We start from the raw sequence: 27,664 nt of genomic DNA, 5'->3' as shown, positions 1-27,664 counted from the left end.
CCAAGTTTTATTTTTCTATTTGGTATATTACCAACTTTGCTAATAAAGAGCTTTCCAGTTTTAAAAGCATTTCAGACACATTATCTCATTTGTTCTAGACAGTCTCTGAGGTAGACATGGCAGAATAGAAAATTCAGAGTAAAAAGGATAACAATTCCTCCAAAGAGGAGGAACCAGCCTAGGTAATGGCTGATTCAGCTTAAAATTTTCAAGCAGCAAGAATGAAATAAAGTGGTTAAAATTTGCTCAAAAGTCAAATTTCCTGGTTTCAAATTCTGGCTTCAACATTTATAGGATGAAGTAACACATATTTTTTAAGTCTCAGGTTTCTTATCTGTGAAATGGGAATGATGAAAATAATAGTGATTTCATAAACTTTTCATATGGATTAAATAAAATAATGTACATTAGGTGCCTGGTATTACTAGGGTAGCACAACAAAGTGTGTCAAGGTCACAGAACTTGGCTTCTGGTACTGCCAGCAACATGCTGCTCTAGCTGTAAGCCGGAGCTGGCAGATTGCCTGAGCTGCCCCTGCAGAAGGTATGCTGAACAGTATACCTTGAAGGTAATTTACTTTCCTTTTAAGAGAGGTCAGTATCACTATGTTGCTCAAGCTGGCCGGAACCCTGGGCTCAAGTGATCCTCCTGCCTTGATCTCCCAAGGAGCTGGGACTACAGGCAGGTGCCACTACACCCAGCTAAGCAAATCTAAAGTTAATTTCCACATAATGGTGCTAGATATTTTTTTGTGCTGTCTCATTCAGTCTTCGAAAAAAATCTTTGAATGCAGGCATTACAATATACATGTTTTATGCATCAAAAAAAATAGAGGATCAGAGAACTTTATGAAGTAGGTGGGTGTGGACTACAACCCATGCTGTACTGCCTCTCACCTGCATGCATTGTACATTGCACACGATAAGGCTAAATTAAAATAGTAACACTCATTATTGCTATAGCTGACATTTACTAAATACCTATTGTTCCCCATTCCTGGTAGTCTAGGCATTTTCCCATACTGATGCCAGAAACAAATATTATCATTTTAAGAGGCTTGATAATTGATAAAAGCATGCCAATTGCTTTTGCTGTTACTGCTACTCCTAGCAGCCACATTGTACTGTCAAGCACTAAGCACTTTCTGAGGGCAGCACACCTTATCTGAGCTTTGCATCAGCCCTTGGAGGCAGGCATTAGCATTACCTCCATTTTATAGATAAGGATACTGAGCCATAACAATGTACACTTTTCAATGGACCAGGGACTCCAATGTTGTGGGGGCACTCTCTGGGGACAGTTTTTGCCTTTCCTTTTATTAGTCTCTACCTTCCCCTGTCCTCAGAATGCAGAACGTAGCCACAGAAAGCCCAGGAATCCCACATGGGTTGGGAGTCTGGCTCCATAGGACAAAGCCTCTGGCCCAGCCCTATTTTCCCACCAAAGAAACATGGATATGTTCCCCACTTCACTAGCCCCTCCTTCTAGAGAACAGATCACATCCTCCTACCCCAGCGCCCCCACCCCACCCCCGCACACTAAACAGCCCCCAGGTCATGGCAGGGCATGTGATGGTATTATGTATTTGAGCATTTAATTACATTCTGTCCAATAAATATTATTGACTGAGTTTTTCCAAACAGATCTAGGTTCCAATCCTAGGTTCACCAGTGCTAGCTATATAATGGTGGGCAGCTTATTTAACCTTACTGGGTTTTGGTCTCCTCATCTGTAAAATAGCAATCATTACAAATGAGCATGACACTGATGGAAAAGGCTGGCACCACAAAAATATGAGGAAAATGTTGAGGCTGGGTGAAGTGACAATGCCTATACTTCCAACTACTTGGGAGACTGAGGTAGAAAGACTGCTTAAGCCCAGGAGTTCAAGACCATGGGGTGGGGAGCGGGTGGCAAAAAAAAAAAAAAAAAAAGACGAGCCTGGGCAACACAGTGAGTCCCCATCTCAAACAACAACAAAATGTTACTTTTCTTCCTGACCTAGGCTGCAAGTTGGACGACATCTGAGCCACAAATCAAACTTCCTATAATAAATATATAGCTGAGTATGTTCAAAAAATACAGTAAATTTATCATCAGCTTTAAAAAGACTTAATGGTATCATGCAGGAAATTTTGAACATATAATTCAATAGCAGATTCCTAAATACTTATAATATTGTAATGGCTCAATGTTTGCATTAGAAATAACTTCCATTGTAGTACAATGCTTATATGGATGGCAACAAATGGTCTGAGGAACAAACTTAGGAATCATCAGGGGAACAATTTGGAGGAAAGCTACCACAGATCCATAGCCCCATAGCACATGTAAAGAAAACTAGAAACAATTTGGTAACCTATAGCAAAAAGCATAATCTTTAATCCTGAAAATCCCAATGCTTGGAACATTTTCTAAAGAGACAATTCAACAGCTGGATGTGGTGGCACATCTGTAATCTCAGCATCTTAGGAAACTGAGGCAGGTGGATTGCAAATTAAAAGCCAGTCTCAGCAATTTAGCAACACCCTAAGAAACTCAGGGAGATATTGTACCCATGTATAACTAAAAAAATATTTTTAAAAAACTTGAGAAAAAAGGGGCTGGGATTGTGGCTTAGCATTAGAGCGCTTACCTAGCATGGGCAGGGCCTGGGTTTGATCCTCAGCACCACATAAAAATTAAAAAAAGTACTGTGCTGTGTCCATCTATACCTAAAAAATAAATTTTAAGAAAATGGGGGGGAAAAGGCTGGGGATGTTGCTCAGTAGTTAAGTGCCCCTAAATCCCTGGTACCAAGGGGGTAGGGATTCAACAAATGAATTAAGATGTATGCACAAAGATGTTCAATGCTGCATTCTAATACCAAAAGAATTAGAAATATCCTAACTAGCTAAATCAAAGGAATACCAGGTTAGCCTTTAAAATGAATGTGACTAATCTATAGATATGGATATAGGATAACAAACATGACATTAAGTGAATACAGTAAATGTAAAACAGCCTAAATATGATGCAATTTTTATAAGAGTATATACAATATGTGTGTATTTATAAAAATACAACAAAGATGTCTGGAAAGACATTTACTAAAATGTTAATAGTTACTATCGATGGGTGCTAATTTTTACTTTCTTTATATTCCTTGTATTGCTTCAATTTCCATGTAAGAATGTATTTATTTTTATAATCAGAAAAAAAATAACATTTTATTTTGGGAAAAATCAGTCTCCTTAGGATGTGAGCAGCTTTTGTTCATATACCTCTTCCCACTTTACTTCAATGCCATGATCTCATTTCCTTTCAGCTCCAAAAGTCTAGAGGGCAGACTGTCCATTCTGCTCCAACTAAATTCTGTGGCCTCCTGTCTGGTCAGAGGTCAGAATGCCAAAGAACTGCTAGGTTCTTTCTGAAAGGGATTCTTTACTCCAGACAGAACACAAGAGAAGATCATTACAGCTGTGACATTCCAGTTCCCTCCCACTGCTTTTCAAGCAGAGTCCCTGTATAAAGAGATTTTATGCTCTATTAAAGCTACCTACTCATTAATGGATAAAGAAGTAGGAATAGGACAGCTAATTCAGGGTCAATTTCTCAAAAAAAATTGTCTTGTTCAGGAGTGTGTGTGTGTGTGTGTGTGTGTGTGTGTGTGCATGTGTGTGTGTGTATGTCTGTCTATATTTGTATTCTATCTCACAAAATACTTTGTGAGTCTCATATCATGGTTCCACTGATAATATGACTTTGCCAAACTGTTATTAACAAGTCCACTGTTTTCCATTTTCCCCCAGTCACCAGAAAAATAAGATGTTATAAAAGATACAATGTCATAAAAACAAACATTGGTCTGAAACCACGAAATAATGCAGTAATATTTGTTTCTTGCTCTAAAAGTACTACCAAGGCTAAAGATCACTCTTTACCTGCTTTATGTAGCGTAACTGAGACTCAGCAATTCCATGAATGAAAGACTCTGGTGAAGAGCCCTTTGGGTTGCCATCACTGGCCAGTTGGGCTGAAGTGCCCCACAGCATTTCACGGACAGATAGAGGGTTGAGATCTATGTGAAAGTCAGCTGAAATCTTACAATTGTTCTTTACATCAAATAAGGCAAGATTGATAAAAAAGGGCTCAACCTGGGAACAGAAACAGTTACATTTTAAAATTAAGACTTTTGGGGGGAATAAAGTTAGGGGAGTAGAGTTGGGGGAGAGACATAAATTACAAGATAACTTTTTATTCCTCCAGTTTCTTGGATAACAGTTCCTTTCTGAGATCAACATTTAGCTAAAATTGCCTTATGGCTTACCTTCATAAAAAGCATTCTAAAATAACAGGTTTTGTCAAATTTTAACTTCTGTGGTGTATAAATAATTCCACAAGTTATGAATTTGAAAAAAAGATGAGTAAAAATCAAACGCTACATTCTAAACAATTTATTCCATGAATAAAATTTAATTTTCTACACATTTAATTAAACTACCTCCAAAATAATGCTGATATTATAGAGTAGAAATAAATCTTCCCTTCTGTTACAACTTACTGGACTATACATTTCATAGGAGCTAGTATCAGTCAACATCAAATTACTCGACTAAAGCTTTGCCCCATCAGCAGTTTTGGAAGACATGATTCCTCTCTACAGATGGCATTTGAAAGCTGGTCACAAAGAGAAATTTCATGCCAGATGGCATAAACATTAACTCTTTACACACAGAAAAGTGTTCTGGTACATTTCAGCCACTTTTTAAGATAATCAATCATCACTCTTGATATATTTTTAGAACTAGAAACCAAAAATAAAGATGAACATAAAACAGTCTCTTTCAAGATTTTATTTTTAGTTTCAAGTATTTCTGAACAACACAAATGATCCATAACACCTATTAATTAGAATTTTCTCTGCAGACCAAAATCAATCTTGGTCTATAGACTAGTAAGTGAGCCTGGCAGGCTGCACAGCATCTGTATTCCATGGCTTTGGAGATACTTATTCATTTCTCTAAACCAATTTCACAGAAGAAATTCTATTTCCTAATAGAATTCCCAAATTTAAGGATGGTGCAGGATCTGGGGATTGTCTCTCTAAAAAGTCAAGAGCTTTCTCTATCTGTTCTTCTGAGTAGGTAAGAGTTTCATGAATCCTCTCAAGAATATATCCATACTTTGGGAAAAGAAAGAAATATATAAAATTCTTACATTTCAAATTTCTCATAATGTATAGTAATGAAATTTTCATCCAGTAAATTAGTCCTCAGTTACAAAAAAAGGGACATTTCTTTTTTATTTTTTAGTTGTAAATGGACATAATATCTTTATGTTATTTGTTTATTTTTATGTGGTGCTGAGGATCAAACCCAGTGTCCCACACATGCTAGGCAAGCACTCTACTACCGAAAGGGAAATAAAAGGAAAAGTCATACATACATTTGTGGGTGGTCCTTTTGCATTGTCTCCAATTTGACCCAAGATATTGAAAGTTAAATCATGGCAATTTACCAGGAAACGCTTGTTACACTTTTCTTCAAATGGCTTTATGTCAGGTTCAATTCCTGAGAAGTCCAACCTCTACAAAACAGTATAATTTTTTAAAAGGATGGGTTTCATATAAATATAGACTGATATGGATTCAGATTAAATAGCAAAAGTGGAATAATCCAACAATTCTTTATTTGAATATTTAATTTTTTTTTTTCATTCAACAAGACTATGTGAAGGTCTTACACTAAAGTTCAAATACTGATGGAGAAATCCTAGGGGGACATGATGAGATTCTCATCTAAGGCAATGAACAAGTCTCCTCACACTTCTGACATACTCTCCTATTATTTTGCACTCCACACTTTGTTTTAATCACATTGACCTCCTTGGTTATTTTTCCAGAACACCAAGCTCACTCATACCCAGGGCCTTTGCATTGTTCTTCTGTAAGGAACCTTCTCCCTGAAGACAGCTGCATGGCTTATTCCCTCATGTCTTCCAAGTCTCCAGTTAATTGACACTTCCAGAGAGCTTCCCTAATGCCCTACAGAAAACTGCACACTCCCTCGAAGTCTATGCTCTCTTTCTCTGATTTATCTAATATTATTTTTTATTTATATAGTTGTTAATTCACCTTCTCCATATGTGTTCTAGGATGGTAGAAATTTTCTTTCTTTTATGAGCTCAGCAGGAGGCAAATTATAGGAATGAATATGGGAGGCAATAAGAATAATATAATGGTCACTAACCTAGGGGATTAGGTAGAGATAGATGTTATGAACTTTGTTGTGAAATACAAATCAAAGGCAGATTTGGGGGAAGGTGAGTGGATACTGATGAGTTCTATTGGGGATATATTAGGTTTGAGGTGAAATTAGTAGGTGGCTAGAAAACTAAGAAAGGTCTGGGTTGAAAGTCTGGATTTGAGAGTTGGTGGCATATAGGGTGAGAGGCAGACAAGGCTGGAACCCCAAAGACCACCTATGTTCAAATGATTAACAGTGAGAGAGGCGTCTGCTTAGGAAAATGATAAACACTGAGCTCAGCTTCTAACAGAGCTGGGAGATATACCCTGGCTTGCCAAACTGAAATATTTTTTTAAATTATTGGTATTTCAAAATATACACAAGTTTAAAATAAAAGATATCAGGAGTCAAGGATCTCTTCTCAGTAGGGGAGGAATCTGTTCCTCCTTAAGGAAACTCATAGAAACCTCTCAGCTCTTAAGGCTCAGTCAATCTAAGTTCATCTGTCTATTCTGAATGAACTGATTTATATCTTATTCACAAATGGGAAAAAAGGTACAGATTGTGGGATAATTTACTATACTTTCAGTAAGGCTGTAGATATGGTAGGCAGGAAATGACTGCGTGAATTTGAGCAGGGTATGTTGCCAGTACAAAAAACCTCAAGCCAAGAAACATACGAATTATTCTCAATTACTCAAGTAATCCAAGCCAAAATGGGCATTGTGCCTAAAGAATCTTGGATAATTATAACTATTCTAACCTAACTTGGATCACCATCAAAATCCACCTTAAAAGACCTAATATATAATGTTTATACCTGAAAGCGTGATTTTTTTTTTTCCTCCTGGGCCTATTTATCTACAAAAGGAATACAAATGTGTGGGACTAGACAGCTCCCTCTTGAAACTTATCTGTGAAACCAGCGGAGGCAAGTCATTGCCATGGAGATCAATTCTAACTTCTGCCCATTTATCTGCTCTCCTTTCTGTCTTACTCAGACAGTGGAATGTGAGGAGAAACTGGACCAAAGTTTCCCAACCCCCAAATCCTTTCCTTTCTGAGGCCTGTGACTGCAAATGTTGAGACATATGGCCTTCCCTGATAGTTCAAAGTTTGAGCCACCACCTTCAATCAGCCAGCATTTCTTGATTCTCTAAGATTACTAGTTTAAAAAATGTGTCTCTCCATGCTGAATTATGGCTAAGAGAGAAGGCTGAAATTATGGGATGGCACTTCACTTAGAAAAGGTACTTGACACATACAACCACATGGGTTACTCTGTGGCAAGACTGCCTTCTATAATCAACATTAAATTCAATTTTTTTTTTTTGCTTGAAGCACCATCATAATTGTGAATTTTTCTCTCACTATGGCTCACTTATAAACAACCGAAACATAAAATCAGTTTGGTTTCATGACCACAAAAACACTACACCACAAATTTTCAAAGATACAAGATTTAGTTTCAACCACAGTCAACTGCCTCCTTTGTATACAAAGACAGAGCCTGACATGTCCAATTAGAGCCCAATCATTGAGGAGAAATCAAAGGCTCAGATATTCTTAGGACAAGTACATTTCTGAATGAATATCTTAGAAATGACATTCCTAAGCCCTGGTATACTCTTACTTTCAAAAAATTAGGTAATTAACACTAAAGCAATATAATAGGTGGAAAAGGGAAAATAAAATATTTTTAAAATCAATTTACCTCAAGTTAACTTTTTCATGTAGTATTTTTATTAAAGAAAACTCTTTGCTTTATTTATAAACTAAACATTTTCCCATTTCAAACCAGATAAAAAGACTTTAATTAGAAAACTATATGAAGCAACAATAATATCATTTTTCCCCAAACTGTTTTATATTTTCATGTTATATTTTCACTGAGAAAAACATTAATGCTTATATACTAATTTTCTATTTCAAACAAAATCAAACTAATTAAAATTATCCTATAGAAAACTACAAAAGAGGGGCTGGGGCTGTAGCTCATTGGTAGAGCGCCTGCCTCACATCTGAGAGGCACTGGGTTCGATCCTCAGCATCACATTAAAAATAAATAAAAATATTGTGTCAAACTACAACTAAAGAAATATTTAAAAAAAGAAAAGAGGGGCTGGAGCTATAGCTCAGTGGTAAAGCATCTGCCTCGACACTGGGTTCGATCCTCAGCACTGCATAAAAATATTGTGTGTTCATCTACAATTAAAAAATATTTTTAAAAAAAGAAAAAGAAAAGTACAAAAGAAAACCAAGAACATTCACCCCAAATAATTTCATATTCTCATGAAATATTTTTTACTACAAACACCATTCATAATACTTATATAATGTAGACTTTGTCCATTTAAACAAATCAAAGATTTAATTAAAAAATATCATATAATTAAATATGTATATCTGATGAATATAAATATTTTAATATATTTTTTAGTTGTAGGTGGACACAATGCCTTTATTTTATTTATTTTATTTTTATGTAGTGCTGAGGATCAACCCAGTGCTTCGCATGTGCTAGGCAAGTGCTCTGCCACTAAGCTACAATCTCAGGCCGAATATAAGTATCTTACTCCAAAAATTTCCTAATTCTAATAAATGAGGTTAAAATACACATAACCTGCACTGTCATGCTTCACCGACTACTTAAAATTCGATTAAGCCAGACATGAAAATACTCCAATTTAATGTGTCCACATCAAATGTGAAAATCAATTGTCATTTGATTTGGTATTCTCTATACTGCAGGTATTCACTGTCACAAGATCACAATTCTACTTAATGAGTTAAAAGAGCTCTGAAATAATCTTTTAAGGGTTATTAATTTATCCATGTTAAGGAATAAGGTGATGTGAAAAGAGTTTGGAAATTGAGAAATATATATACATTTGCAATATGTGACAGTCCTCTTGAGCTAGGAGTCAATTTTAAGCTTCACGTTCAAAGGGAACAAGACAAATATAAAACAATCTATAGTCACCACTGGCGAAAAAAAAAAAGGCAATGATTTAACCATTTTACAGATGTTATTTATAAGCAACAATTCTGGGACTCAAGAAATATATTAATAATACCTGAACCTCCGAATCAAAAGAAAAGAGATTCTGTCTTCCATCTCCTCTACTGAGTTTGTTTAGCTGTTCTGTTTCTCTTCCATACTAAAATTTAAAAATATGCATGTAATATTAGTTCATGTCCTTCAAAATAGTACTGACACAGCTCAAAAATATTCCATTCTTACTTTCCATTTAATTAATATGAATAAAGTATGATTGCTTAGCTAGGAAGAGATGTATCACCATCACTATGACCCACACTTAGCTACAGATCTGCTTCTTTTACTTTCTATGAGCTTCTCCATAATACCAATAATATGGTTCATTCCATAATTCACATAAAAAGAAATCCAAGAGACTTTGAATGCATAAGAGAAACAAATGAGAAATCACAATATTTTACATATCCACAATGTTAGCTATGAAATATTAAATACAATTCTGATTGCATCACGTTAGCAAACATAATGGGCTGTACAGTCTAGGATGACAAAACTTGAGAGAGGACACAATTATAATCTACAGAACCACAGAAAGCTAAGGTCAAGGGATCCTGAATATACTCCTAGACTTTTGAGAAACAGTTTTGAAGTTTAAGAGTAGATTTAAATTGCCAAAAAAGAAACTTCTAAAATTGTTTGAATCAGCAATTGAGGAAGAGGAATGAGTTCAAAATACACATAGGGTTGACAAGCATTTAAATGTATAAATGAGTTCTAGCTTTCTTACTTTCTTCTTTTTTCATTATTTATTATTATTATTATTGTTGTTGTTGTTATTATTAGTAGTAATATTAATGATACTAGGTGGTGAACATAGGGGTGCTTTACCCTCAGCTACATCCTCAGCCCTTTTTTTTTCTTTTCTTGTGTGTGTGTTTTCTTGTTTTGTTTTTTATTTTTATTTTGAGAAAGGTTCTCTAAATTGCCTAGGCTGGTCTTGATCAAGTGATCCTCCGATTACAGGTGTGTGCCACCAAGCACAACCTAACTTTCTGTTGTATTATATAGAAAGTCCACAGAGAAAAGTATGTATATGCGTGTGTGTGTGTGTGTGTGTGTGTGTATGAAATATGTGAGAGTGTTTGTATGTATAATAATCAACTCTATAATTTAAAACTAATCCATTTCAAATTCCCAAAGGGAGAAACAAATTAAAAATTAATAACATGATGTGTTAAGCTAGGCACAGTGGCACATGTCTATAATCCCAGCAACTCAGGAGGCTGAGGTAGAAGGATCACAAGTTCCAGGCCAGACTCAGCATTTAGCAAGGTCCTAAGCAACTTAGTGAGACCCTGCCTCAAAACAAAAAAATAAAAAGGGGCTAGGGATGAGGTTCAGTGGTTAAGCACCCCTGGGTTCAATCCCAGATAACCCCCCAAAAAAAGATGTTAACAAAGTTTTTATCTGATGAAATTATTCATAGACATACATATTTACCTATAAAGAATATATAATTTTCACATGAAATGAATACATATAATTTATCAGATTAAATATCATGTGTATGATGTACATTATTAACCCCTTGAAAGAAGAATATTTTAGGAATGACATATAGTAATGGAATTGAATGTATCACACACAGTGCCACACAGTATATAAAATGATTGAAGGGGGTTGGAGTTGTGACTCAGTGGTAGAGTGCTCACTTAGCATGTGTGAGGCACTGGGTTTGATCCTCAGCACCATATAAAAATAAATAAATAGGGGCTGAGGTTGTGGCTCAGCAGTAGAGCACTCACCTAGCATGTGCAAAGCCCTGGGTTCGATCCTCAGCACCACATAAAAATAAATAAGTAAAATATAGGTATTGGGTCCAACTACAACTAAAAAATAAAAATATTTAAAAATAAGATATTTTTAAAAGAAACTTGGAAAATGTTCTTAAAAAATTAGTAGAGTCACAAAAAGCTGGAACTCCTTCCTGATGTCTAGAAAAAAAAAATAAGATTTTCCAAACTGTCCACTTGACACTTATAAGGCCATCTTTAGCAATATAACTTTCTTTGACAATTGCTACCTGTTTCACCAATTTGCTGTGGTTTTTAACTTGGAAATGACATTGCCAAATGGAATCCAGTTTAAAACTTTAATAGCTAATCCTGTATTGTCTCAGTTGAAGGCAAGTTGCCATAAGGAAGATATACCTTCATCAGTTCCGGATGCATGCTTCTTTCCAAACTGGCCATGATGTTCTCAGCTTTTCCTTGGCTGCTAGTTTCATCATCTGCAAATTCATTAAAAGCAGATGTTCTAAACCATATAGACCATTACTAATCACTTAAGAGAAATATCCTATCTCTCCTACCCCATCCTCTCCTACTAGATTTATTGCAAAGAATTTTGATTATGAAAGCATAGGGAAAACTTTAATGGACTTTTGAAAATTTGCCATGAATTTCTTATCCTTTTTAGTCTGGTTATATTTCATGTGTCAGAGTCTATGCAACAACAACTCTTTAAAAAGTCTATCAACTTCTATAGTCACTTTTTTTTTTTTAGTACCTTGGATTGAACTCAGGGGCGCTGGACGGACCACTGAGCTACATCCTCAGCCCTATTTTGTATTTTATCTTGAGACAGGGTCTCACTGAGTTGCTTAGTGACTCGCTTTTGCTGAGGCTGGCTTTGAACTCACAATCTTCCTGTCTCAGCCTCCTGAGCTGCTTGGATTACAGGCATGCATCATGGCACTCAGTTATAGTCACTTTTAATGAAGAAGCAGGTCATCCTTCAAGATTAAGAGTTCCATATTCACCCTACACAAAGGATATTCCCATGATTAAAGATAAGGGCTTTACCTCAGTAACAAATCATTTAAAAATTCTGACCTTGTGCTGTTTCTACTGTCTCCTTTTTTTCTTGCACTAAACTGTCAGTATTGATCTGAATAATCTTTTTCAAAGTTATCAACCATTCCTCCATTTCCTGCTCAGTTTCAGCAGCCAGATAATGGCTGTACTTATCTAACATCTTGAGTTCAAAAGCATGACGGCGCATTTTGGGACACTAGAGGGGGAGAAAAAGAAGATATGCATTCAGTTAGCTTAGCTGTCTTTTTAATATTAGATTTCATTTTTATTTCTTTTTATAGAATTGCATCAATAATTTCATGAAATAATTGCTTCTTTCAACAAGGAATAAATACTCCCAGACAATGAATGACTGTATCATACATTATCTGTTTTGTTCCCCCAGGGACTAAACACAGTGGTATATGCACAAATTATTTAATTTATGCCAACTTGAATAAATATTATCACTTAAAGCCTTTTGGTATCCTTCACATTTAGAAAGTTAAACTACAACCACAAAAACAAGCAAACATTTTACTAGTTCTACCCTGATTAAAGTTTTTCTTGCATATTTATAATTTTCAAAATTAGCTCTTAAAAGTTAAACCTTAAATGTGACCTGAAATAAACACAATACTTATTTTAGATCACACCATAAAGTGTGTGAGCTAAAATGAGACACTTAATACAGACATACAGACACTTAATACATAAACACAGACACTTAATTCATTTGAACATGCATGATGTCAAATGTATCATAACAGCACAAAAGAAGACCACAGTTGGCTCAAATCAAATTATGACTCTCAGTAAAATACATGGAAGTGGCCTATGCTGAATACTAGTATACAAGGAAAATAAAAGCCACCTCCTTTACTCAATATTCAACATGCTCTTTTACTTTACCACCTTTCCTGTTATGACAAAAGAAATGACATACTCCCTCCACCCAAATGCCTCAGTACTCAAGAAATGTTTATTAATAAATAATTTTGCACAGCATGGTCATTATTCAAGAAGAAACCAATAAAGTTCCTCCTTCTCATCTTCAAAGCATAGAAAAACAAGTCATAAAGACTTATATATTTCAAACTCTTTTGAAGAAAGAATCACAAATAGTTGGTTGTAGAAGGACTACAAAAAAAGGTTAATTCAGACTAGGATCAATTGAGGAAATCCAGAAATTGTGCATCCTTTCTTCAGTTAAATAATAAAGCTTTAATTATATGTTTAAAAAGCACCTTTGGGTTGAGAATGTATAGCTCAGTAGTAGATCACTGGCTTAGTGTGGTCAAAGGCAGCCCTGGGTTCCATCCCCAGTGCCACGCACAGAAAACAAAAACAAATAAACACCTTCTATTTAACAAAGATGTTTATACTTTTTAAAAGTGCTTTGAATTTTTATTTTATTTTTATAGTTGCTGATGGACCTTTATTTTGTTTGTTTATATGTGGTGCTGAGGATCAAACCCAATACCTCACACACGCCAGGCAAGTGCTCTACCACTGAACCCCAGCCCCATCGCCCATTTTAGTTTTAAAAATTAAGGTTCTGGTAGACCAAGGACACTAACCTGACATCTCTTGCCTCCTAATCAGCTCAGTGCTCCTTATAGTCCACTGTGCCACCCTGGCTCTGTTATAATGGCTCCTCTCAGTCAGTTGAACTTCCTATTTTAATAATCTCTCTGCCCTCTTTTCCCACCCTGTCTTTGTCTATGCCTCCTTAGTAATTCAAATCAACGAACATTTGTTAAGTCCTTCTGGTGTGCATGGCCCTATTAATTATTATAGGAGATAGAGAAGCAAATAAGACATGGTCCTTGTAATACAAAAAGGAATGTACAGAATGAATCTCAAATTAAGAGTGGGATTCATTTAAACAATAGAGGAAAAACCAAAGTGGTAGCATGAGGGAGGTGAAGCTTAGTTTTGTTTGGTGGGCATAAAGTGAGGAAGGAAATATAAAACATTTCACAGCAGAAGTGGCATTTAAGCTAAGCTTCAAAAGATAAAAAAAGTTGAAACTAGAACAGAAGGGGACTGTATATAGCAAGAAGAAAAAAAATGTAAGGAAAACCACATATACATGCCACTCCATGGAGTGCACAGCCTGGTGTGACCAGAACCCAGACTATCTAAGAGGGTGCAGGGAAGATGAGGCTAGGAAAGAGGGTAGGGACAAGTCACTGTGGACCTTGAATGTCATGGGAAGAGCTTCGGATCTCCCTTTGTAAGGCAGTAAATCAAGAGCCAAAAGTTTTTGAGAAGACAAGTCAAGGGCCATATCTATGTCTCAGAAGATGGGGCCAGAGCAGGACAACAAAACAGGAGGCAAGAAAGCAGGACTCTATGCCAGAGGATACAAGGGAGAACCAGACAAAGGGCAGTGCAAACTGAAAAAAGAAATTCAAGAGGCACTTTGGAGACAGATACAAAAGGACTTCATCAACTTTGAAATGAGCAAGACTAGGGCACTGAAGAGGATTCTCAGGTTTCTAGCATGGAGGTACCATTAACCAAGAGGGGAAAATGCAGAGGTTTTTAATAGATAACACACTTTAAAAAAGAAAATTACCTTGTTAGCCTTACCTGAACAACATCAATGCAGGCATCCAGGTAGATACAACCTTTAGATTCTTTTGAATTTTTCTCATCTTTATAGGAATTGAGAATATATGAACCATCAGGAAGTTGAGTCAAATAAAAATACCTTCTCTTGAATACCTATATGAAAAAAAAAAAAACAGGAATGAGGGGCTAAGGTTGTGGCTCAGTGATGGAGTGCTTGCCTCACACTGTGAAGCACTGAGTTTGATCTCTAGCACCACATAAAAATAAATAAATAGACAAAATAAAAGTATTGTGTCCATTTACAACTAAAAAAATATTTAAAAAGAAAACCAGCAATGATACCCTCGTCCTCATACACATTGCATTTGGCCAGGTTCTTTGAACTAAAACCCTTAAAGGGCTTCCTAGGCATTGTATCTGGACAATCAGACAACCATGAGAGCTTGTTAAGAATTACATTTTTTTTAAACTAGGTATTGAACCCAGAGGTACTTTACCACTGAGTTATATCCCCAGCCCTTTTGTTATTATTATTATTTTAAATTTTGAGGCAGGGTCTCTCCAGGTTTCCAAGGTTGGCCTCAAATTTGTGATCCTCCTCCCTCAGCCTTCCAAGTCTCTGGGATTACAGGCATGTGCCACCATATAAAACTTCATTCTTTTCTTTCTTTAAGATGGAGAGTGTCGATTCAAGTAATTTGCTCTCAGATAACCAAACATCTAGAGAAGAATTATCAATATTTAATACTTAGCTGGGCTTGATGGCACATACCTGTAATCCCAATGGACTGGGAGGCGGAGGCAGGAGGATTGCAATTTCAAAGTGAGCCTCAACAAAAGTGAGGGATTAAACAATCCAATGAGACCCTATCTTTAAGTAAAATACAAAATAGTGCTGGGGATGTTGCTCAGTGGTGGAGTGCCCCTGAGTTCAATCCTCAGTACCACCCCAACCAAGAAAAAAAATTTATAAAGCATCTGAATCACTGACCCTTTCACTATGGTATATTTTCACCATTTAATTGCAAACCATGATTGGATCCTTTTAATTTGTTTTATTCACCACAAATCTAAGTTTATACACATACACACTTCATATTTACATTTTATTTGTATATCTTACTGCACTCATCTATGTTGTTCCAAGGCCTCCACTGCTCAAAGTCTAGCTTCTAGTGCACAGAGACATCGATTGCCTACCACTTGCTATTGAATGCCCTGAATGCTGAGATTTGAATCAGCAGGCCCAATGGGACCTTGCAATTTGTTTGGAATTAGGAATTCTGAACAGTTAAAGAGTAATCTGCTACTACAACTCACAGAAAAGCCCACAGGAATGCAGAAAGGGAGGAAGACTGATTCCTTCCTTCTATCTGTCTACTCTCCCCTAAAAACAGAGTCCTGGAAGCTGATTAATGGGGTGAGAAAAGGAATTAGGAGCTTTCTGGTGAATCTAGAAGTAACAAACTACAGACTATGGTAAGCATTTATCATAATGAAAGGTAGAACTGATTCCAGTTTCAATTCCCCAGGATGATGGACCTAAAATCACTTCAGGATGTAAGTAGAAACAAAGACTGAAAAATTGACTCCTGGTGAATATGGGGGATATGCTTTCCTGTACATCTTGTCTTACTCACAAAACTTGGCTGGAAGATTTAAGCTTGCCATTTTTCAATCAGCCATTTGATTTTCCAGTATGATCCCTGACTATTTTAAGGACTTTAATAATGAAAAGACTATTATTTGGCAAGATCATTCCTGCAAACTACTTAACTTCTGGCAAAGTATTTGAAGCATCAACAACTTGTTTCTCTATAATATGAGCAAGCAAAATATATATTAAGGGACATTTTCTTTTAGAGAAACCAGTTTAAAGAGAAACCAGTTTAAAAAGAAAATGTTTGTGCCTACTTTGACTAGTTTAAATATCATCGATTTTTTTAAATAAATGGCAAAAACACATTAGTGTATGAGGAACACCAACAGGTTACAGACAGATAAATGCTATAGCTTCTATTTGTGGGATTAGCCATGTGGCCTAAATGGTTATCAATAGAAAGGAGATTGAGCAAAAAAATGTGAACTTGCATTTCAGTGCTAATTAAGTAAATATTACTGTATTAAGATACAAAGGAGGGGCTGGGGATACAGTTCAGTTAGTAGAGTGCTTGCCTCACATGAATATGGCCCTGGATTCAATCCCCAGCACCACAAAAAAAAAAAAAAAAAAAGGATCTGGGCAGAGTGGTACACACCTGTAATCCCAGCAGCTCAGGAGGCTGAGGCAGAAGGAGCCCAAGTTCAAAGCCAGCTTCAGCAAAAGCGAGGTACTAAGCAACTCAGTGAGACCCTGTCTCTAAATAAAATACAAAATAGGGCTAGGGATGTGGCTCAGTGGCTGAATGCCCCTAAATTCAATCCCCAGGACCTTCCCCATCCCCCCCAAAAGATCCAAAGGGCTGGGGATATAGCTCAGTTGGTACAGTGCTTTCTTCACATGCACAAGGCCCTGGGTTCAATCCCCAGCACCACCACCAAAAAAAAAAAGAAAAGAAAAGAAAAAAAGAAATGCCTCTTTAAGGGGGATGGTGTTGTGGCTCAGAGTTGGAGTGCTCGCCTACCATGCATGAGGCACCGGGTTCGATCCTCAGCACCACATGAATGTAAAATAAAGATATTGTGTCCATCTATAACTAAAAAAATAAATATTAAAAAAAAGATCCAAAGGATCAAATGTATGTTTGGTGTATGTTTCTATCTTTCACGTATTTATAGACAACTTGAGTATGCTTTATATAAAATATTTTGGACCAAAGTGTTTCATATCCTGGAGTACTTTTATAAATGAGTTTAACACTTGAATATCCCTAATCCAAAAATCAAAAACCCATTGGGTTTAGGATTAGGAGTGCTCAATATGTGTCTCATATAGATGTGAGAATACATACATATGTTCTCATATTTAATTAATCTTTATTTTAGTTTATTATAAGAAATCTACATTCATACAAAAGGAAAATGTTAGTCATAATGGTGATTATATACGTTTTCCTATTTTCATGACAATGGTTTATATGTTATTACAATGATAGAAGCATAAGAACCAAAATTACATATTGAGCTCATTTTCTTTCATGCCAAGCTCATTTCACCTGAATAAATTCATTGTGCATTTATTCTGTGCAAAGCATTGCTTTGTAAAACTTACCACAATAATCATGTTTGACAAAAACTTAGATATATTTTCCAGGCAAAAATTAATATTAAAAAATATAACCCAATTAGAATTTGAATTATGATCAAATCTGAAACTCAAAGTCCATAGCCTTCAGTGATACAACTGGAAGAACCACTTGTAGAATCCATAGCCAATAACAAAGAGGGGGCAAAAGAAGTTAAAATACAGAGCAAAACATTTGTGGCCCAGAGTCAAATTACAGTTTGTGAATTTTTTTGTCATGTACAGCTGCCTCACCAAGCAAAGAAGTTTCTCAGCAGTTGCCTCTTCCAATATTAGCAAAGCACATCATTATGACAGAGATGCAAAGAGATGTAAAATTACAGTAAATCACTTCCTGTATCATTCCAATTACATTTGTTTATTGACTTTTTTTTTTTTTTTGGCAGTACTAGAGACTGAATGTGTGGTCTCACACATGCTAGGTAAGCACTCTACCACTGAACCACCTCCCCAGCCCGACAATTAGGTTTGAATATGACACTGAGGTAGGTAGCTCATGAATCTGAGGATACAGCATAATGCCTGAAAGGCCACTTGGAAAGAGAAGAGGCCTGAAATTCTTATGATCTTGATTCTCAGCCAGGGTGCCCTATTAATCAGTAGTGAAATTGTCCTCCAAGCTCGCTTCTCTCAAGTATCCTCATTTGTAAAATGATGAGATCATTTTTTTTCATGATCAAAAATTATTTCACTGAACTTGAACAAATAACATAGCAGCCTTCCTAGACTGGGAGACACCCACTCTAAATGATTGCTCATGCACTAGAAGCACATGGTTTTCACAGTAAGGAACAGTTGCTTATTTGTTATGTTTTAAGTACTAGGGATTGAACTCAGGGCAGCTCTATCATTAAGCTATACTCTGTTTTGATTTTTTTGAGACAGGGTCTCAGCTTTGTTATCCAGGCTAGCCTTGAACTTCTGGATTCAAGTAATCTTCCTGCCTCAGCCTCCCAAGTACCTGAATCTATAGGAATGTGTCACTATACCTGGCTTAGGAATAATTTTTTAAGACATCTCTATGTAGATGGCAGAAAGATCAATAGAGGGAAGGGAGCAGTGGGTGGGGAAAGAGAAGGGGAAGAAAAAGTACTGGGGGGGGGGCTGGAGTTGCGGCTCAGCACGTGTGAGGCCCTGGGTTCAATCTTCAGCACCACATAAAGATGAATAAATAAAATAAAGGTATTGTGTTCAATTACAATGAAAAAATAAATATAAAAAAGGTACTAGGGTCAGAATTAGAATGAGATATATTCCATGCTTGTAGAACTATGTCAAAGTGGATTCTATGGTCATGAATAACTAAAAAGGATCAATAAATTAAATTTAACTTAATTAAAAAAGAATTTTCCATGTAGAAATCAGACTCTGCCCCAACAACAGATTGGAAGGACTCTTAAAATGTTTTCTTATTCCCAAATTCTATGATATATGTTGGCTTTCAACTTTTGGGAACTTGAAAAGGTGCCCTTTTCAGAGAGAGGAGTATCCTAAATCTCTCATATGGAACTTAAAGGGAAATTGGACACATACTTTCCTGATATGTATTTTTTTTAATTTCTAAGATGCAGCTATTTAGAATACAGTTCTACATTATTTTTACATTTTAGAAAGAAGACAGGTATTAAAAATGATTGCTATGGAGACTGGTGGTAATTAATCTGTAGCATACCTTTCATCCTTAGGTCTCAAGTACTTTGTAACCAATAACTATTCTTTTAACCTTACTTGTGCATAAGTATCATTAACCATATTTTACCTAACAACAAACTGAAGACCAAGAGCACGTTTAAGTTCACACAGCCAAGTCACTGATAGAACTGGAATCAGAATCATATGACAGCCACAAACAGAGAATCTTGCCTCAACCCCCCAATGGCATGGCTTCCCGTCAAGGTCAGAATGAGATCTAAAATGTGGAGAGTAGGAGTAAGAAGGAAGGGGAGAGGTGGATCAATGGTTAAATATAAGTAATAAGTTTAGGCATGCTATTTCACAATAAGGTGACTAAAAGTAACAGCAATGTACTGTAAACTTCCAAAAGCTAAAAGAAAGAATTTTGAAAGTTTTTACCCAAAAGTAATGGTAAATGTTTGAAGAGGTAGATGTGTTTAACTGATTTAAACATCACACATTGTAGACACATATAGAAAGATCACATTACCCCATTACTATGTACATTTTTAAAACATTTTGTTTTTAGTTGTACGTGGAAACAATAACCCTTTATTTTATTTTCATGTGATGCTGAGGATTGAACCCAGTACCTCATGCATGCTAGGTGAGCACTCTACCACTACTCCACAACTCCAGCCCACTATGTGTATTTTTATGTACTAGTTAAAATTTTTAAATAAAATCTTCACCATAACCTGCCTTTGTGCACTGTACATGATCTGGTCTCAGCTTACTTATTAAGAGTTTATTTCTAATCATACTGCTCCAGCTATACTGGCTTATCTGCTGTGCCTCAAACATCCCAAGCAAGCTCCTTCGGGCCTTTTTACTTCCTGTTCCCTTGGCCTGGGATCCTCTTCCCTGGTATCTCCACATGGTTCACTCTTACTTCTTTTCAGGTCTTTGCTTAAATCTCACCTCTACTGAGATGCCCTCTATGAGCACCTGGCTTCACTACAGCATTCTGTTTTATCTTTTTCATATTGTGATCTCTAACCAAATACTCCTTATTCATCCCTTTTTTAAATTTACTACTTTTTTCTAGACCAGAAAGGTCCATATTTCATCCACAGCTGTGAGTCCACAGCAATGCCTGAACTCAATGAGATTTTGCAAAATGAAATAAATAATGAGTAATTCATCCTACAGCAGATTCTCCAGGGGTTTCATCCAAGAGAATGGTATTTCTCCATAGCACCCATACTCTTCTTTCTTCTCCTTCATGCTTTTATTATTTCCTAGATAGTGAACACAGCTGATAGCTAACAATTCCTCACCCTTACTCAGTGAGGAACATGAATCTGGAAAAGTGGCCCACTCAGATCACCAGAAGAATAAAATAGGGAGGAAGCCAAAGGAGAATATTTTCTGGGATTAGGTGCCGCCAAATCTCCCAAAGGCCCTGATCTGTTTGGATAACAACCTCTTGAACCCTGTCTGGAATAGGAACAAAAAGACCTCTTGTTGGGGCTGGGATTATGGCTCAGTGGTAGAGAGCTTGCCTAGCATGGTGTGAGGCACTGGGTTTGATCCTCAGCACCACATAAAAATAAATAAATAAAGGTATTTTTTTTAAAGACCTCTTTTTCAGCTGCATCAAAGATGGAAGAAAGGCATGAAGTTGGAGTACCAACTATCCTCAAAGTAGAAAAATCTTTTTATCATCTTACATAACAAATCTCAAGAGTGCTTACCTGTGTTGTGTTACCTAGAGAGTGCCTACGAATTGCTAAATTACGTGAACCAGAAACTCTAAGAAAGGACGCTTCAAAGGTGAAGAGGCAGAGTAGGTGAGCCAGGAGCCATGTGGAAATGGGACAGGGAAAGCTACTTGACTAATGTCTTAGAACAGAATGGCAGGGATAGCAAGGAAAAGGAGAAAGCAAGAGAGCAACAGACATGCTGGGTCTCACATTGTTCCAAGCAAAGATAAAAGAAACAGTGGGAAGAAAATCCCAAGACTTACAAGAATTGAGCTGCAGTTAATTATACCCGAATGTCGGGAACTTTGTTCTGTAGAAGAACCCCTACCACTAGGTTGGCAAGCTAATACATCATTCATCTCTCTCCATCATATCATTTTACATTCTTACCAAGTTTTAATATATTATGTAGTTCCACCCTATGGGAAATGGGGTAAAAATGAAATAGCTTTAATAATTTTACCACATCTGGGCATTAGAGACTTTTAAAACCATGTCATCTAGCCCAATGCTTAGTAAAAAGGGTCTAACAATCATCCTTCTCATTGAAAAGACATTATTTTTTCAGATTTTTAAAAAATATTTATTTTTTAGTTTTAGGTGGACACAATATCTTTATTTTACATTTATGTGGTACTGAGGCTGGAATCCAGTGCCTCATGCATGGTAGGTGAACACTCTACCACTGAGCCACAATCCCAGCCCCCAGATTTTTTTTAACATTAATTTTTTAGAAGCAGTTAGACACAATACCTTTATTTTATTTATATTTTTATGTGGTGCTGAGGATGGAACCTAGGGCCTCACATGTGCTAGAAGAGCGCTCTACCGCTAAGCCATAATCCCAGCCCCCTCAGATTTATTTCAGAACATCATCACCCTGCTCAAATTTTCAACTATATCAATTCCTCACATGATGCAGGTTCACATGTCAGATCTTGGCATTCAAGGCCCTGCTGCAATACTACTAATAATATAAAATAACAATTGCTAACATGTACTGAGTCTTTGTCTTAGTCTCTGGCTAAGTGTTTTTCTCATATCATTTAATCCTCATAATAATTTTGTGGTTGTTACTATTATCACCTCCACTTTAGGGAGAGAAACTGAAGCAAAGGAAGATACCAAAGGATCAAACAAATTTTATCTCTCATGGCTACCCATCTTCACATAACCCAACTGCCCTCTATATGTTGCCTCCACATCCACTTCTTCTTTCCTTTATTTAGAGATAGGGTCTAGCTAAATTGCCTAGGGCTTCACTACGTTGCTGAGGCTGGCTTTGAACTCTCGATCCTCCTTCCTCAGTCTCCTGAGTCTCTGGCATTACAAGCTTGTGCCACCATGCTCAGTAATCACCTTCTCTGATCTGCTTCCATTCCTTCAAGCCCTCTCCTTCCTTAGAAAGCCTTTCCTGACCCCAGATCACAGTAGTCTGAACTTCTACAGCACATGGTCTCTGTACCACCTTTAAACAATTAATTAGTTTTATTGTGTGTCTCACCTTCCCCAAAAGGTCTTAAGATTTATACATGATACTTCTATTTTCCACAATACCAACACCTTGGACTAAAAAGGCATTTGATATCCATTTGGTGATGAACTTGTTGATTCTTTTTTTTAAATTATATATTTATTGTGATTTGTTATATATGATGGCAGAATGCAATTCATTTCATATTACACATATAGAGCACAATGATTGTACACAACATATTTTCACACCATTCGTGTCTTCATATATGTACTTAGGGTAATTATGTCTAACTCATTTCACCATTATTTCTACCCCCTGCCCCCTCTCTTCCCCTCCCTCTCCTTTGCCCTATCTAAAGCTCCTCCCATGCTCCACCCCCCATCACCATTATGAGTCAGCATGCTCATATCAAAGAAAACATTGGCCTTTGGTTTTCATGGGATTGGCTTGCTTAACTTAGTATTATCTTCTCCAACTCCATCCATTTACCTGCAAATGCCATGGTTTTATTCTCTTTTAATGCTGAGTAATATTCCATTGTGTATATATGCCACAGTTTCTTTATCCATTCATCTACTGAAAGGCATCTAGGTTGGTTCCACAGTTTAGCTATTGTGAATTGTGCTGCTATAAACATTGATGTGGCTGTAGTATGCTGTTTTTAAGTCTGGGTGTAAACAGAGGAGTGGGATAACTGGGTCAAATGGTGGTTCCATTCCAAATTTTCCATTCTTAATAGGAAAAAGCTCATAGGGAACCATCTGATAAATGGTTTTTGAACAGTGATCAATGAATGAGGGAAAGGAAAACATAAAAAAACTAATTAGTGAGAAATCCCTTACCTGTAGTAAATGATAAATAAACTGTTTTGCTATCTCTAAGGGTCTGATATAACCTATCAAAAGTAAAAGAATTTTCTCTCCCTTTTTTTCTAATACACATAGTGACGTTGACTTCTCAACAATTATGCTAATATTGTATGTGCTTTCTTAGGTAAAATCCTGTTTTGATTTGTTACTCTCCCACTGCAGAGGAGAACAACCCTCCTTTAACAGTCAAAGAGTAATTAAGAACTTTTGGACTCTGGATATATAACAAATGGCTCTCTTTTATGAAAATAAAAGAAAGGGCACCAGAAGTGAGTCATACATTAAGCAGTTGAACTTGCAACCCTGATAACATACCAACAAGGCACTTCAACATTTAATTGCTGAGAATGGGGAGGAGAGAACTAAAGGAATGTGATCAAGTTGAGCCAAGAAGATGCATAAAGGTGGGTGTCCCAGGGGTTAGCCAAGAATGTGCAACAATTTTTTAAAAAAGAAAATGAAAAACCACTCTCAAGATCAAATTCTTCCTTATTCCATATATCATTATATCCCTAAGGGAAAAACATAGTTCTAAATACCAGAGGAAGGTCATTTCCAATATCATAGCTATTTAGTCCACATTAAATTATTTCACTGATATGGAAAGTTTAATAAAGCACAGATGACTCTAGCAGCTACTTGGGAAAGAGAATATAAATGAAAAGGTTTCTCTTAGGACTGGAGTTTCTGCCTAAGTGATCATCTGTTCTCTATGATATCTTACACTTTCTCTCCAATGCTTATCCAGAAATTGAAGTGGGGCAGTGGGGTGCATTGTCATTAACTTGAAACTACAAATTGGGAAAATTAATCACTATGATAAGACTTATCCTGTTGTAACATGAATAACACACAAAAAGGGCAATTTGCAAGGGCTGAATAAAATAAGACACTGCACCCGGAACTTTTCCAAGAGCTGCATTAGGCCAGCATCCTTTTCCGTGAAAGAAAGTGTTCAGGCACCAAGCATTCTGACTTGTGGAGGGAGGCCTAGTGTTAGCAGCTCTCCTGTAGCCTGGTTTTTACAGTGCTCATTCCTCAGTCAATAATGGGGTTACTCAGCAAGAACTTTTGGGAAAAGAAGGACAATGGTGCTCAGTATAGCTGAACAATTGGCCAGACCCGAGAAAAAGGTATATTTGAAAAAAATGCCATTATTTTTTTTTTTACAGGTCAGTCCCCTGATACCCCCCCCTTCTCCTGGAGCCCATAACCATCAACTTGAAAGTTTTTGTTAACACTCTGTGGCAGGTACCTTAAGGAGGTTTAACTTTCTAAAGCAGCCCATATACAAATTACTTTGCCTACATTATTTATATTGCATTATAGGCCACGTGTTTGCTTTCTCAACAGATTTAAAGTGGGAGTTTTTTGATTCCTTTTAATCAACTTTACTTTGCTGAGTCACTTCAGATCCTCATTTTTTCAATTTATTTTTGCACCTTCTCTCCTGATTCTATTTGTCCCTTCCATGCCATTACATTCCCTTAATTCTGACAGTTAAAATGTCCAGGAACTTTGAATTTGTTTAAAAAACAGTTTGAGATTGGTCCTATATAATTTTAGGGGGCGGGGACAGAAAAGGGCTCCTCATATTGCTAAGAATGGCCTCAAGCTAACAATCCTCCTGCTCTAGCTTCCTGAGTAGCTGGATAGCATCATGCCCCAGCTTACATGTTTTGAAATTCAGAATTTGGTGGGGGGAATTAAACACACTGAGTCACATCCTGAGCCCTACTTACCTATCTATTTTTGGTAGGTGATTGAACCCAGGGGTGCTTAACCACTGAAACAGTCCCAGCCCTTTTTATATTTTTAGAGACAGGGTCTTTCTGAGTTGGTTAGGGCCTTGCTAAGTTCCTGAGGCTGGCTTTGAACTCCCGATCCTCCTGCCTCAGCCTTCCTGGCCACAGGGATTATAGGTCTGTACCACCTGGCCCAACTAAAAATTTTTAAATGAATAAGGAAACTAAAATATACAGCTCACTCTAAGAGGGACCAAGATGCCTTGCTTTCATTCCCTTTCAACCTCAAAGGCATAGAACCACAGTGCATCAAGGAGACTCAGATAAAATACAAAAGAAGAAATATGGCTTCCTTGGTCTGTTACATGCCTATGAGTCATAATTAACATCCAGATCCTACTGCAGCAACTTACTGTTAGTCTGCTGTGAATTTGTAGGAACTCTCAAAGCTTGGATTTTCCAGTAAGAAAATGTTCTTCACTCTCAACTCTGCCAGCTTTGGTCCTGTTGTGCTGGTTTCTAAAGCTACCAAAGCTTCTCACCAGTTTGAGGTGAAGGTCCCAGCAGGTAGGAGACTCTGGCTACACCAAGGATAAACCTGCTTCCAGCATCAGGAAAATGACTCAGATAATAGCACACCTGAGTCATCTTCCCATTTGCTTATGAGAGTTGTTAATATTCTTCTTTCAAAGATTGTCATGGTAGAAATTTCCTTTTGGCATGTCTCAAACTTTGTGTGCCCTTTGCTTCCATTCTGCCTCTGCTTGCCCAACAGTTAAAGAGCTGGGTCAGTGGCTCACCCACTAGTATGTTTAACTTCTCTACTATGCCTAAACCAATCTAGTCTTGAAGCAGGAAGAACTAATATGACTCCTCACCCTGCTCCAGGGCATGTGTGGGTACAAACTTTAGTTCCTTAGTATTCCTTGTCAGGATTCCAAGTTAAATTCTGACAACTGTAAAATCAGTACTCATTTCTAATCCTTTGCCACGTATCCTCCCTTATCTTCTATTTATTCAGAAATAAAAAGTGGTAAAATTATGAAAGTAAATACTTCAAATTCTAATTCGGATAATTTTGAACTCAGAACTCAGTTCCTATAGGAAAAAGCAACGTTGGCAAAACTCCCTCAGAAGGTTGGGCTGGATCTTCCCCTCATGCCCATTCTACCTGTGACAAACCTGAAATATAATACTACTGCTTTGGCTTAGAGGGTGAAAGGATCTCTGTTTATCTCCCAGAAATCCAAATGAAGATCTATAATACATATGGAAAAGAGTAGAAATAAATGAGATCCATAACCAGAGATGATTCCCAAAACTTATTATGACCTTCTTATTGCAAAATATTTCCTATTATTTTTGTTCAAAGCTATGTTGCCTCATGTGACCAATTTGGTTGATTCTCCTTTTCTTTTCTTTGCCTATTATTTTATCATAAACAAGTGTTTTATGATAAATTCAATGTGTTTATTAATTATATCTTGCACACACACAAAAAGAAATAACTGGCTAAGGCCAAGTGTGGTGGTGCACAACTATAATCCCAAGTCGGGAGGCTGAGGAAGCAGGATGACCACAAGTTCAAAGCCAGCCTTAGGAATTTAGTGAGGCCCTAGGCAATTCAGTGAGACCCTGTCTCAAAATTTTAAAAAAATGGAGTGGATGAGGCTAAGTGATAAGGCATCCCTGGACTCAATCCCCGTGCCAAAAAACAAAAAGAAAGAAGTGGTCAAAATATAAGCAGCTAGGGATAAAAAGAAGCAATGTAAAGAGCCCAGCTCTACAGTGAAAAAAACAATAATTAGCTAGAGACAAGTAGCAGTTGTCCACTTCAACTGGGCTATGTGGTCACCAGGTTGCCTTAGATCCACCGCCCACTCCATGAATTTATGGTTCCTGTGTGGTCCCTCTAAGTGCTACATTTTTCAGGCTTGGGGACAGATAGTGCAGAAGCTGAACAATCAGTCTTGCACTAACTGACTATATTAGATTTGTATTGCTATTATAACAATTACTACAAACTTGGTGGTTTAAAACAACTCAGATTTTTTTAAGGGGTGGGGTTACCAAGGATTAAACTCAGGGGCACTCAACCACTAAGCCACATCCCCAGCCCCATTTTGTATTTTATTTAGAGACAGGGTCTCGCTGAGTTGCATTAGTGCCTCATTTTTGCTGACACAGGCTTTGAACTGCGATCCGCCTGTGTCAGCCTCCTGACCTGGTGGGATTACAGGTGTGCGCCACTGTGCCTGGCAAAACAACTCAGATTTTGTAGATTAC

General features: G+C 36.9%; 1 protein-coding gene across 3 annotated transcripts in view; it reads right to left on the bottom strand.

The window, feature by feature from the left end:
* Dock11 (dedicator of cytokinesis 11) overlaps positions 1-27,664 on the bottom strand; it is a 193,047-nt gene that overhangs the window by 111,862 nt on the left and 53,521 nt on the right. For all 3 annotated transcript variants that reach the window (XM_077107462.1, XM_077107464.1, XM_077107463.1), the window contains exons 7-12: positions 14,682-14,816; positions 12,123-12,300; positions 11,439-11,518; positions 9,305-9,388; positions 5,428-5,568; positions 3,924-4,136 (exon numbers count right to left, since the gene is read on the bottom strand). In XM_077107462.1, coding sequence (XP_076963577.1) covers positions 3,924-4,136; positions 5,428-5,568; positions 9,305-9,388; positions 11,439-11,518; positions 12,123-12,300; positions 14,682-14,816 — 831 coding nt within the window. The remainder of the gene's footprint in view (positions 1-3,923; positions 4,137-5,427; positions 5,569-9,304; positions 9,389-11,438; positions 11,519-12,122; positions 12,301-14,681; positions 14,817-27,664) is intronic.

The sequence above is a fragment of the Callospermophilus lateralis genome, chromosome X (assembly GCF_048772815.1).
Source record: "Callospermophilus lateralis isolate mCalLat2 chromosome X, mCalLat2.hap1, whole genome shotgun sequence".
NCBI classification, from domain to species: Eukaryota; Metazoa; Chordata; class Mammalia; order Rodentia; family Sciuridae; genus Callospermophilus; species Callospermophilus lateralis.
This window is presented reverse-complemented; position numbering and strand designations above follow the sequence as displayed.